This window comes from Centruroides sculpturatus, unplaced genomic scaffold (assembly GCF_000671375.1).
Source record: "Centruroides sculpturatus isolate CEXI.00-Female unplaced genomic scaffold, Cexi_2.0 scaffold2034, whole genome shotgun sequence".
NCBI lineage: Eukaryota > Metazoa > Arthropoda > Arachnida > Scorpiones > Buthidae > Centruroides > Centruroides sculpturatus.
In genome coordinates, this window is record NW_019386119.1 from 5,718 (window position 1) to 20,672 (window position 14,955).

Below are 14,955 nucleotides of genomic sequence, written 5' to 3' on the forward strand. Positions count from 1 at the left end.
AACATATACAAGAACAGTTAATTACATTATAAAACTATTGCAATCATCCTTGAGGATCATTTGGTTCGGGTTCGCTGGTATCGATCCTTTCGACCGTCGGCAGTAAAGATTCTTGATTTAATCTGTCCAAAAACGAACACAGCAGTTTCTTATTTAGGTGATCGGTTTGCGTCGTTTCCCTCGTTGGCTGCTCTTCTGTATTATTCATTTCTGTTTTGTTTTCATTATCCATCTCGACGACGATCGGCTTAATTAAAGGCGTGTCAGGCAAGGCGAGGTATGACGAATCGTTCGTTAATTTTCCGCTGTGTGGCGTTAGTGTTTTACTAACTTTCGATTTTTTTAATTACGCCAAAAATTCGCCAAATTTTAAAATATTTTAATTCTAATAATTATTATTAAATAAATAAACTGCGGTTATAATCTATATTTAAAGAAAATATTGCTAATATTTTTAATAATTAGTTAATGAATACTGCATTGCGTTTATTAGTGTTGCAAGTAGGAGGGCCGGATGGCCGAACGGTTAAGGTGGCTATCTACCGCTCTGGGGACCGAATCCGGACGGGCCGATAAATCCCTGAAGGCCCACCAGCGCTAAGCGGTTCCGTTCACTGAATACTGTGAGTTCGGTCGTGGGTTCGTGCCTCGCTCGGACGGGCTGGCCAAGCGGAGTTTTCCGGGTTTTCTCCATGTCTGTAATGCCTGAATAGGGGTCAGTTACCCGTAATATACTTCCCGGGAGGCATTATTCCCCGCGTAACTACCATCATAAACACATTACGTGACAATTACGTCACACTTTACCATGGGGAGATATAGTTGAGAAGCTCATCTCCAACTAGCTGATACAAGACAAGACAAATCCCAGGAATTTTGCTGAAGGTAGCCTTTCCGGATATGTCATGCCCGTTCCTCGTCACCTAGCCGCCTCATTGGTGACCTAGCCGAATCCGTAATGAACTTGCTAAAAAAAGGGCCCTCTTGGTGCCCACGGGGCGAAAAGAGTAGAAAATGAACCGAGGAAAAAAAATAGGTTCTAGAAGCGAATACATTTTTAAAAATCTTACTCATTATTTATTAATAATGTAATTACACGAGATTGAACTAATTTTAATATCACTGAGCTTGTTATGATGATAATGGTGAAAAATTAATTTTTAAACTTTAAAGAATTAAAAGCTATAGTTTCTAAAAACTATATCAACAACTGTTCCTTGTGTGATGGATGTGTTACTAAAGAAAACCAATAGCTTTTAATTCTTTAAAGTCTACAAAACCAGTAAAGGAAAACTAATTAAAGTAAATTTTAATTTTTGATTCGTCCAATTATAAAATTCCGTTTTTATAGTTATTCGCTTATGCTAACATATTTTTCTGTGTATATACTGTCGAGTGTTCTTAAAAGAGAGTTCTCTGGGATCACTGCATTAAGTCTTAGGAGTTCCATGCAATTTATAATACATTTGAAAACGTTAAATTTCATTGTCACATAATTCTACTGTATTTACATATTGGTTTCCATTCGTATATTATCAGTATTATTGTTCTATCGCATAATCAGTAAACACAGCATAGTCACATTACTTTCTCTTCTGTCCAGAAATAGATTTTAAAATATTTTTTTCCGCTTTGTAGTCACTACTAAGAAAGCTTTTCTTTTTAGCAATTTCATTATGATTTCGGCCAGGCCCACAATGTGGCGAAGGATGAGATCCAATATATCCGAAAAATTCCTGGGGTTTCTTCGACCCATCCAAGTTTCTCAGAGCGATAAGCTATCATCTGAACTTCTCGGGCATTCGGCTGTTCTCAGAAATGTGAAAAGATGCAAATATCCTTGCTCCAAAATTTCTGAATGCTGTCTAATGGGATATGCAGTATAAAAACAAGTACAGTAACACCCTGAAGTAAGGTCGCGTGACCTCTGAAATATGGTCGCTACTCACTTCTTATCTTGTTCCCTCGAGATGAAGGCCTATATGTGATCTGCGCTGTTTGTTCATACAATGAAAACTCGTTAAATCGAATTTGAAAGATAAAGAAATCCCGACTTTAAGTTAACTAGTTTAAGATACAATTTTCTCAAATGTTTCTGTGGTCATAAATTTCCCGTTATTAAGCAGTTTTTCAATAATCTGTTTTTTCAGTCTTATACAGTTTATGACACGTTTGAAGGTAAACACTTTCATTGCTCCCCTTGTGTCCAATTAGAATGACAGTAACACTATCAGTAAAAGGATTTCGATGCGAGGTTTAATGGTGTTGTGTTTGGAATGAAGCCGTAGTGTTTATTTATCTTAATCATTTTTATTCACACGAAATATAAGAGAAAAGAAAGATTGAGGACCTATCAAAGGACGGAAGTACACGGAAAAATAGATTTGCGTTAAAAGTACCAATAAGTCGACTTTTGACGTCCGTTTATTCAAAACCTGACTAATGAAAGATTTCACAAAATCTCAACAAATACTATAGTGTAGAGAGCGCTAGCGCCGTGTGCCTTGGGCGCTGATGTACCATAAGATTAAAGATGGACCCTTATAAAGCCCGAGAAAACGAGTCAATATCGATACAAATTTTCCTGTAATCAAAGGGTGGACGCAAGGTCAGACCTTTTGACGAACCTTCGATTGCAAGTAAATTTCCTGCGATATCGACTAGTTTACACTGACTGATGCTCTAAAAACATCACCTACACGGCGCGTTTTACTTTCCATGCTCTGCTAACGGGAATTCCTCTAATGTAAAACTTAGAGGATAAAATCGGGAAAATGCTCTATTAAGCTAACTGCTCTCTTATCCGTTACTCTGTTAAGTAGACTTTTTTTTTTTTTAAATCTTTCCGCCCTGTGTGCACTAAGAGAGCCTCTTTTATCAAGCCCATATGGGTTCGACCAGGCCCACAATGGGGCGACCGGGTTGTGAGGAACGGGGCCCGACATATCCGAAAAATTCCTCTGGATTTTTCTACCCATCCGGATTCGAACCCGGATTCCGCAGAGGGGTAGGCTGCCACCTTGACCGCTCCTGTAAAATAGACTCAACTATATTATTTATTATTATTATTTTTAATTTATTACACAATATATAATTTCACATTTTATTATATTTCGAATAAAATACGATTAATATCAATTTTTATTTATTTTTTGGACGACGCCTTCGACAATTCGTTTACCTTCTTCGAACAAACATTCGATACTCCGACTCGAGAACACGATTTCCGAATGCACTCGATGATCCATACACATTGAACTCCAGTCCAATCGATACGTTACTATTAATGTAAACTAAAACCCAATCAATACTTTTACAATTTCGTACGAATTTGTTTAATTTTCTCCAACTCATTATGAAGGAATGAAAATGTCAGCCGACGAACTAGTGCCGTGACGTCACAGCAGCGAGGTCGGGGAAGAAGGCAAGATGGCGACTACTCAACACGCTTGTTATTATGCGTTGTTAGCACTGGCGGAAGAATTTCGCACCATGAATCCACCGAATATAAGGAATTGCATTCAGTGTCTGGTTTCCGTCTTTAATCTTAAGCTACATCAAAGAGTAGAAGCGCGAACTCACTTGCAACTCGGTAATATACTGCTTCAATATACGAAGAATACCGACTTGGCACAGTCCCATTTAGAAAAAGCGGTGAGTATTACGTTTACCATTGACTTTAAAGTTTAATTATATAATTAAATAATTGTTATTTTCCATATATTTAATCGTGTTACGTCATACGATGTACTGTAAATAGGGCAATCGTTGCGGGGAAGCCTACTTTACATCAATATCAACAGATATATTATTAACTATTAATAAGTTACTGGCGTAATTTATTAATGAAAGGTGTAGTTTAATTAAATGTAGCGTTTAATTGTGCATCAAATATTTAAATTAATTCATAAAAATGACAATAAATCCCTTTTGTCAGACCCTTGTTTATATGGTAGTAATGTATACAATGCTAATTTATTAAATGGCAGTGTTGCCAGTCTTCTTTGGTGAAATCCCCCTAAACGGTCCAAAATTTCCCCAAAATGGCTTTGCTCGGTTGCGATGTGCGTAAAAATTCGTCTTTTGACGATCCAGAGAAACAAATTTTCACTTTAGGGTGCGGGTGCATGCAAGCGTGATGAAGCCACCCGCTCCGGATCTGATCCTGCCATAAGGGTGCGACTGTGCAGACGCAAGAAAGCTATAATGTGTGGCGAGAAGAGGTGAGAAGACAATAAATATCAAACCCTGTCAAATATATGCAAGAACTAGAAATTCACTCCTGCCGGCAATATTTTGTGCTTGTCTCTTGTGCATGTTTTTCCTTTGCAAGAACTATATTGCTTGCAACCTCTCGCTACTAAATTCTCGTCTGCACAGTCGCACCCTAAGATTCTTGTGCGAGAACAGTGCGACTTTTGGAAGGTCCTGCTTATCGCCGAAACTCCACTAACTGATATGGACAGACTTTACATTTTCCCTCTAAATTTTTCCATTAACCTATTTCTCCCCTAAATTTTCCCATCCTGCTGATTCCCCTAAATTTATAGGGGGATCAGCAGGATGAGCAAGTTGACATTACATTAAATAGTTCTGTCTCAATTTTATGAATGAATTCCATAAACCGATTCCTGATTTCTGTTAGTGTAAACATTTATTAAATAAAAGAAAAATATAAACTGGATCTGTAACATCTTACTATATTCAATTCGTTCTGTAATGATCGGTGATCTAGAAGTATTAATATACAAAACTTGTACGTGAATGGAGAGAATTGTTGACAAATGTAGATGAATATGATAACTGTATTACTCGACATCTAACACGGAATAATACGCAAAAAAGTCTTTAGCGAAAATGATATATACAGCAGTTAGACATAGGTGAAGAATGGATGGAAAGTACTTAGGCAGAGAGACTCGTCAATGTGGAATATGTCCATCTTGAACCATAATGCAGGCACTCACAATGTTGTGACGGGCTGGTTGCTGACTGTCTCCGACTTTTTCTATAGCTATCGCCATTAGCAATTGTGTCCAGAGCCGTAACTAGCCATTCTTGTGCCCTGTGCAAGAATTTGCATTTAGGCCCCTTAATTTATTTGGTTTTGGGAAAATAATAAAACAAATACATTACAATAGATTTTTAATAAGATTTATTTTAATTGAATTTTTCTGGCTTTCATTTCAGCAAATTCATTAATTACACCATCATAATTAATATTTTTAACGATATTGTATTCTATTGAAATAATAGAAATATTGGATAATCGTTCTTGTCCGATAGTTGATCTTAAATAATTTTTTATTAAGTTTAACTTGCTAAAACTTCTCTCGCACGAAGCAATAGAAACGGGAAGAGTTAGAAATATTCGAAGAGCGACATTGATATTTGGGTAAGACTCAATTAAACCAAAATCATGAAGAGCCTGTAGAATATTAAGCGGAGATGCAGTTTCTATATTTTGTATAAGAGTCGTTACTTCAAAATTAAAACTTTCAATTTCACTTGTGAATTCGTACTTTTTTAAATCTTTGCTATATTTAATAGCGAGATCTGCAGCCGATTTTTTTAAATCAGCAAACTCATGCATTGTAAAGACCAGCCACAGCGAAAGCAAAAATCGTCACAGATAGTTTTCATTTTTTCATAACGCCAATCTATTTGACACAATAGAGTGTCAAGAACACTGTAAATTTGTATTTTAAATAATTTTTCGGGTGTCAAGTTACTTCCTTCATCTGGTGTTTTATCTATTTCCATTATCTTAACTCTTTTTTTTCGTTTATTAAGAAATCCCTTTTCTATACTTTTTGGTTTGTTTTAAGAATATGATCAATAATAGCATCTGTTAATATTGTTGGCCATAAAGCTATATCATTTATTACTTCCATGTATCTATATATATCGAAGCGTTTTTTTGGACTATTTCTATCTTCTGCGTTTTCGCAATCCCTTTTTTCAGTAGCATTTTAAAGACTGCGGGAGCCCCTTCGGGGCCCTACGCGCCCGCATAGTTCGCTTACCGCTTAATCCGCCGTTCAGGTATACACCACATATGCGTACCACTATAAAGCAAAAAATGATGTCAGAATTTCTGCACGCCTTTTACAACCTCGAGACTAAGATTTTATTCGGGAGTTACCGTTTTCAATTTAGTAATTTTAAAAAAATCCTCGGGCAGATTTATTTTTGTTACAAAATGTTACCTTTACAGATTTCTAGCTCTGCACACTGTAGAAAAATCTAGAAATACAGTTTTGTATATCGTAATAATATTAGTAGTTGCCAGAGAGCTCTATAAAGTAGAGAAAAATCTGTAAATTTGAAAACTATAAACATAAATTTAAATTTCTCAAAAAATAAATTAAAAAATCTCAAAAGTCGCTACTTTTGGCTGATTTGTCTGAGGTCTCCGCTACCTCACTACGTCCCTCTAAAAGTCGCCACAGTTGGGAACACTGGTGAGCAGACATCTAGGGTCTAAGTAAGGCGAAATGTAATCGCCAAACCGCGCTGCAGAAAGGCAGAAAAATTTTAAATTTAAAAATATAATTTCTTGTGAACAGCAGTTTGGGCCCCCCTTCCAAGTGGGCCCTGTGCGGGTGCACCTGTTGCACCTGCCTAGTTACGGCTCTGATTGTGTCTGTCTTTAAGTTTTGGACTTTGTGTATTCAGTTCGTTACTATAAATAGTTCATTCTCTATTGAAGTATGAAATAATACAAATGTTATCATAGCTGCACATTTTTACTTTCCTGGCTATTATATCAATATATAACAGAGAAAAAGTATGGCAGTCGGTTTAAAAATGACCCTCTGAGATTTTTTACACTTTTGGACTCGGGATCTTGAAATTTTTAAAATAAAATATCATAACAGATGGTTCTACACACAATTTTAAATTTTTTTGCTGGGAAAGTTATGCAACTCATTGCTAGATTTTTATTTAATGCTAAAATATATATTGTATTTATTATAATACATAATTTAGTAAACTTTTATATATTAAATTCAGTGATAAGTAAATTGTGTCATGAAGCAGTTTTAAGTGTGCTGTGAGATGAATAAAAAATTTAAATGACAAAATGTTAAAATTTAAAAAAAAATAAAATGTACTTCTGTGTTATCAGTTATATTTCAGAAGGTCATATGCTTGCATTAAAGAGGGAAAAATGTCATGGAGGAAGAATGAGTAGAGTGACTGATTGTTTTATTGTTCTGCAGCAGTAATCGATCAGGAAAACTTATTCTACTGGTTACAAGAAAAGTGCTAAAGCATGTTCTGTGAACAACCTATTGACCAGTCCAGTAATATTTAATAATAATGTGCTGTAGGTTCAAAAGGGTTATAAACTACTGGTTCAATTCATTGAAGAATGATTTGAATATAGCAAGAAATTGCAGATCTATCTTATTTTTGTCTTTTATTTGATAAATATTTACACTGACAGAAGTTAGGAATTGATTTATTTTATTTGTTGAATTCTAATTTCATTTATAGTGTTTTCTTTGTACTGAGTATACTTTATAGCAGTGATGAGCAACCTTTACTGGATGTAGCCATGACCGAGATTTCCAACAAACAGCCACATGCAATTTTTTTCTTAAAGAGTCATCGACTTTAAAGCCTGCTGAGTATTTGTTAACCTTCAGTACATTAGATATGAAAATAATACATGCTAACTAATAATATGTAATTTATTCTTACCTTTATACTGGTCAAGTTTAGTTTGAATGGGTTTCATTGTGAACATCAGCTTAATTAGGGTTGTGTAATAGCAAGAGGTAGAAAACAGGAAAATGAATTACATTGACAAAACCCAGGGGTCATAAATTAGGACTGCAAGAACAGGGGTTGCTCATTACTGCTTTATACTGTTATTTTAATTTGTATTATTGTATGTAGGACTGGCTGGAGGGCAGTGTGAATGGTGCAACCGCACAAAATTCTGCATGATCCAACTCTTGAGAAATTAAAAAATTGTCATTTCATTATTTGCTAATTTAACTAATTTTCACTAATCTATTTAACAGATGGTATGTTTATCATGAAAATATTATTTTGTTGTTTGAAACCACTTTTTTTTTTGTTGTTGTTGTTATTATTAAAAGGTCACTTTTTCTTGGTGTATCCTTTTGGTTGTTAGTATAATGCTTCACCATTTTTTTATTTCAAGTATTTCTGTTTGTCCCAGTTCAAAACAAACAAATAATCAAAAATCCCTGCTCAGAAAATAATAGTTTTCAAAAAGTAAAATAATTTCTTTATTTCAATAATGCATTATTTATTTTCTTAAATGTATTCATTTTGACAAACTTTTTCGTGTAATTAAAACTGAAATTATACACTAGATATTTTTCAAAATATAATTTCTATTTTGAATTCATTAAATTAAAATTTTTTTTTAAATTAAATATCAAAAGATTTTTATGAATATAAGAAAGACAATACTAATTACTGTACATTAAATGATCTATTTTAATGATATACATACAGTACATATGTGCAGGGTGTTTGGAAAGGATGTTGCAAAAATGCAGCTGTGAGTTCTATGATGCAAAGTAAGCAAAAAATGTTCTATGACTACCAAGTTGCAAATGCAATTGTTATGGAAATATTGGTAATCGAAATGACAGCACAGAGTTTGCGCACAATATATTTTACATTGTATTTACTGTACATTATAATTATAAACACGTAACGTCAGATGACATTTGCTCATCCAAGAACATTGTTATGAAAATATAACAAACGTGGATGCTATTGAAGTTCTCACTTCGTTTTCTCCTGGAGATATCGAAGATTATTATTGCATTAATAATTAACTAATTAACTGACGTGAACTAAAAGCAAGATTGCAAACACGTGTACTGAAGCAAAAATAAATATCCGACAAACACCAAGTGTATTCTTATGTAGGTGTGCATAATGATGACGATTCATTGACGTTGATAAAGGATCAAATGTGATTGTTTTTGCAATTTTATAAAATAAACTTCTAGTGTGAAACTTTTCGTATGCTTATACTGGTACATTATGTATAAAGTTGTAATGGACATTTTTATAATGTAAAATAGTTCATGCGCAAACTCTACAGTGTGTGTGTTTCTTCCTTACAGTATATGGAAAATGCTAGTAAAAACAGGAAAAGAAAAGAAACTTGGAAAAATGTCTATATTTTACAGAAAGTATACTAAACTGAAAGAATGGTTGATTTTTTGATTAAAAAAAAATAGACAAACAAACAGATAGGCTGCCATAAACTATGAAATGTGCTGAAAATGTTGACGTGCTTATGAAATCCTTCCTAGCTTCTAATAATTGGGTGAAGACCCTTATAAATAAGCAGCATTTTGACACAAAACACTTGTACTTGGTGCATCATTTGGGCAATTAACTCGTCTTGGGTAATAAATATCTCAATGTTATACAGCAGTTGATGTAGTGTTATGGTAATTACCTCAGTGGTGCATATCCTTTTCTTCAATTAATTTCAGAGAAAGAATCCCCAGCATAGCTCTGCAACAGTGTGCTTGCACCCTGGTAGTCATAAAACATTTATTACATAATTTGCATTGTAGAAGTGGTGTCCAGTGTATATTATTGGTTATTTATTTAAATATAAAATTACAGTTTTATGTTACTTTTGGTAGACTTTTGGTCTGTTAAAACTGGTTTCTCATAATGTTTTTTAAAACACATTAGTATCTTTTAAAAACATTTAAATCCATATTTACTTTATGAATTTAACTAACTTTTACCTTGATTTTAATTGGCAATATTTTGATTAAAATTAGCTAACATATTTCAGAAATTTACTTATAATATTTGCAGATTAAGAATAATAAAATGATATATTGTCAAACAAAGCAAATTAGTTCTCTTAATATTGATCAACATGAAAAATTCACTTAATCCCTAGTATCTTCAGATTTTCCACTATGTGCTCAGTTCCAAAACTGTTGTGAAGCATAGTGCTTCCATCAATAGACATCCAGATGTATATAAACAGCTATAGTTGTCATGGCAGTCAAGCTAAGATTGCTGTTGTTTTACCCAATGACAGGCTCGGTTTCCCCAAAAGCACTTAGAGTTGATACTTGGTGTAAGTTAGTGAGCTTTAATAAAGCAGATTTTTCAGTTTATAAGTTTTTGAATTGGAATTTTATTTATTATTTGCGTAAATGTTATTTTGAAGAAAAATGATATTAATAAATTAGGTCAATATTTAAAAACATTATTTCTGATAAAACAACAATGAAGAATTTACTTATGCGATAAATATCTCATATGCATTCTTTCCAAAAAAAAAAAATAATAATAATAATAAGTTTAATAAGTTAAGAATTATAATTTTTTCAACTTGGGAGTGCTTTTAAATGAAAAAATAAAAGAAAATAAATGCAGTACAACATAATTCATTTTACAAAAGTATGAAATAATCAAGAATGACACAGAAAATATAGATTTAATTTTGAATTTGTGGATCTTAATAAACAGGCAATTCAATTCTTTTGCTAATGGATTTATATACAATGAATTTATTCTTATATTTCACTCATCCTCAGAAATTTTTCACAGATTAAAGTGTACATCAAGGGCATTCAGAAAGTTCACAGAAAGTGGTTATTATTTGTAAACAGAATGCTAAATTTATAATTAATCAATGCAAGCGTAAACTTGTTGAGACTTGTTTTATCAGATATCTAGCCCATCAGATATCTGTTTTATTCCCCCCACCAAAAAAAAAGGCATTAAATGCATCCATTGGCAATCGATAGATTAAGTGAAATGTTCTGTAGTGCAGTGGCTAGAATCAAAGAGCATCAGTTTTTATCAGAAGGTTTAAAAGGGTGGTGACAATGTATGTAAGGATGAAGTTAACTTCTTATAGATAAAGCAGTATGTGATTTTATTGTCATTTAATATTACATCAATTACAATAATTATATATTCTAAAGGAAACAGAAAAATTTTATGCTGAACAATTTAACTTTCCCAATTTTACATTTATTAAAATAAATTATTGATAATGTACAATATATATTATGTAGATCAGTGATTTAGCTAGGCTCTGCAGAATCCTGCAATGTGGTGGCTCATCAAGAAAGGGGAGATGGGAATTTTTTCCTGGCCTGGAGAAAACTTGGGTTGTTTCTATCCCTATAAATCAATGCTATTTTTACGAAAAATGAAATGTTTAAGACTGCTATTTATTAATAAAGAAACATTCTATGTATTTCATTTATTCAAAAGAAAAAGAAAGGGAACCCATTCTACCTCTGCATTCTGTGCAAAGCTTTCAGCAGTTGTGTCTATACTACTTGGATGTTTTAAAAAAAAATTAATGTCATTACTTCAAAATTTGATTTGATCTTTTACCATTCATACTCTGCCATATTAATTCTAAATTTATTTTAAACATAGGCTATAATATATAGTAAATGTCATCTCATTATTATTATTATTATTTATTATATGACTACAACATAAATTTGACTCAATATAATATATGTCAAATGATTGCCAGATTTTCGGGCTACTTTACCGTTACTATTAATGATTAAATATTACATAATTTGGTACTAGAAGTAGGCGTTTGGTGCCATCTCTTATTAAATTTAATAATTATAATTAAATTAATGTAGAAATAGTGATTGAGATAGAGAACTAGAAATGACAATAATTTAGCGTTCGTAATCGTCTTGATAGAATGATAATGTTCCCGCCTTCGTAATGAAATGTAACATCTTTTTTGTCCTTTCTTACTTTCGCGCCATCTCTAACTGTCGTCTTTTTCACTTCTCCCCTTACTCGCCTTTTCTCTCTCGTTCTCCTCGTCTCCTCACAACCCCTCGTAAATTTATTGTCTTAACGGTTTAGGAATGTTACTCGTCTAAACCCCACATTAATATATATTAAATAATTTAGAATATTCAGGGAGAAAATAATCGGGCTTTTAGATGTTTACATATTTATATAATAAAAATTATTTGAATATATTATTTAAAATTGATTTTTGTTATCATATTATAATTTATTTTAAATTTTATTTTACAGTGGTTCCTGTCCCAGAATGTATCCTTTCAATCCAAAATAAATTTACTTTTTTTATAATTTAAAAGGAAAAATTCATTTTTCAATACACTAATTTATTTATAATAAGATATGAAATTTACAGAATTGTTGTTTTTGTTCTAGTTTCTTGTTAATTCAAAATTTACTGAATTTCCTTGATTCTATTGAAATAGATAAGTGACGAAATAAAGTTTGAAATTGCCAGTGTTTTGGCTGAATTATATGAAAGAAAGGTAAGAATATTCATATAAATGATGTAAAATAATTTATTTATTTAATTTATAACACAGTTGAACCTCCAATAAGGCCACATCTAAACAGCAACCATTTTTCCAAGAACATTTATTTTTTTTTAACAAAAATGTATACAAAATAGCCACCAATAGTTACTCATCCCCAGTCCTGGCCACTAAATATCCTATTTTTAACTTATTCTCTCACTTATCTCAAAATGGCATGTAGAACAAAATTAGTCATTATTAATAAGATAGCCAGTTTGGCTACCTACTGGCTTCTTAGTAGTTTTAATTAACTTAGCTGTAAAACATTAAAAGAAACAATTCAAGAACTATATTTAACTTTGTAGACAACTATAAAAAAAATTCTGTACAAAAGTTCTTCTAGAATGTGCCAAGAACTCTTAAAAATCAGATATATAGCAAGCTTTTGTAAGCTATGACTTTTGTTCAAATATGTAAAGAAGGAATGATGTCTTCTGGGGTTGATGACAATTAAGAAAAGTTCTTGGTGTTGAAATATATTTAGAACAGAAAGATTTATACTGTGGCTACTCTTCATTGGGGCTCCAACTCCAACACTGGACACCCTCTACGAAAATGCTATCATTTCATAACTTAAGTATGCTTTTCCTGTTTGGGGACTTGACCTTCATGATGTCAGATTTTGGTGATTTTCGTGGAGTATGTTTATTTTGCACCCATATGAAGCCCTGCCAAAGTGTTTTGCAAATTTATTATTTTTGGTGATACTAATTTTCAAATTTTGACTTTTTGGGAAATCTGTTTTACTTGTATGCATGTATCTCGGAAAGTACGTATGATATAGAGATATGATTTGTTGCATTTTGTAAGAAAAGGAACAAGGAGCAATAGTTTATAGTTCATTTTTGATTCAAACATTTTTTTTTTATACAAAGTTTTCAAACATTCAAAGTTGAATAGCTCAAAATACCCCCATTTATTTTGCATGCTTTCACATATTTTTTACTCGTACCTTTGGCCCACCAGTGGCCAAGTGGTCTTTATTTGAAGTTCGATCGTGGGTTCGCATCTTGCTCGGACAGGCTGGCCACGTTGAGTTTTCCGGGTTTTCTCCACGTCTGTAATGCCTAAATAGGGCATTACAGTTTCCCTTAAAAAGATCTCCCGGAAGTCATTTTCCCTAGGCAGATCACCCAAGTGTTTCATTGTCATAACTAAATAAACAAACAAACTCATACCTTTGTTCTACCGAATGGCAAGCTTTGGTAGAGGTAATTTTTCATTTAATTAATTAAGAAAGAAAAGTCAAGTCAAAATTTTGGTGCACTACCTGTACAAAGCATATGGGGCACTTGACTAGGAGTAGGAGATTGGTCTGATATTGCATGTGTAAGTGTACAATGACAACATGCCCTCTACTTCATTTCAAATCACCCTTCCCACTCACTGGTCCAGGTCATAGTAATGAACTTGGAGCCTTTGGAAGAATTATGAATGTAAAATTCGAACATGATTTATTTCTTCTTCATTATAGGAACGGATTGATCTTTATCAGTTTCTCATCGATGATTTCATTTCCACAGTTTCTCACTTTGGAAACACAGTGACCTGTATTGAAACAGCTCTGAAAAGAAAAACTGGTAAAAATGTTGGCAATCAATTTAGTACATTTTTATGGGCATATCCACTTTCAGTAGGCAACTTATCAGGTAACTCTCTGGATTATCTTTGACATCTATAGACTCTGAGATTGTTGTTATCCTGATGATTTTTACAGGCATTGGCACTGACTTGAAGTATTCTGACTGTCGTTTTGCAATGTAATTACATTTGGCTTTGACAAGTATTGCACACTATAAATTTATCTACAAAAGTCTTCAGTATTATTTGTCATTCTTTCAAGTGAATAGCAGTCAACTTTAACCCACTGATTATATATAATGTTATCAATAAAATTAGAGTGGAAGAGTTGGAAAAGGGTTTTCTTGAGATCCTGAACACTGGGATATCTCTCGCCACTGCCTAAATGGCTACAAGGCTTGGACATAAGTAGTAGAGAGACAGTTTTGATAGCGTTAATATCTTGAAAATATCTTGTTATAAAAAGTTTTGATAGCACTTAAAGGAATGCTGCCTATCAGGGGGACTTAATTGGGTCACTTTTGAGCCTGCAAACATTAGCTTAAAATTCTGATGGATAAGGTGCACACAGACAGAATGAATACTAGAGGTATTACAAATACAATTTAGCAGGTACTGTTCACAAAACTAAGAAATCAACTTTAATTAATGTCAGTTTCATGTTGACACTTCTCTTTGGAGGCTTCATAAATTTCTATTGTATTATTTAACACCAGTCTTTTCTGTTTTTCATGTTTTCCACCCACCTTCTCACTCTTCAATTCAATATAGTATATTATTTATTATGGTAAGGACTACTTTAACAATTTTTTATTCTGATTGATTGTTATGTAAATTATATATTGGAATTCCATTGATCAGTAGTAACAATAATAAAAATGATTAATTTTATTCTTCTAATATAAGTCTTTTGCTTTTTAATTTTTAAAATTATTATTATTAAATTGACCAAAAAAGATAATGTATACAACTGTCTGTTGGCATTATGTAAAAAATAATTTGATTTGAGAGT

At 32.7% G+C, this 14,955-nt stretch overlaps 1 protein-coding gene across 1 annotated transcript in view; it reads left to right on the top strand.

Moving 5' to 3' along the window:
• The first annotated feature begins 3,209 nt into the window (after positions 1-3,209).
• LOC111613698 (MAU2 chromatid cohesion factor homolog) overlaps positions 3,210-14,955 on the top strand; it is a 34,091-nt gene continuing 22,345 nt past the window's right edge. Inside the window, exons 1-4 of the mRNA XM_023355041.1 lie at positions 3,210-3,288; positions 3,362-3,654; positions 12,064-12,081; positions 12,255-12,314. Coding sequence (XP_023210809.1) covers positions 3,430-3,654; positions 12,064-12,081; positions 12,255-12,314 — 303 coding nt within the window. The 5' untranslated portion in view covers positions 3,210-3,288; positions 3,362-3,429. The remainder of the gene's footprint in view (positions 3,289-3,361; positions 3,655-12,063; positions 12,082-12,254; positions 12,315-14,955) is intronic.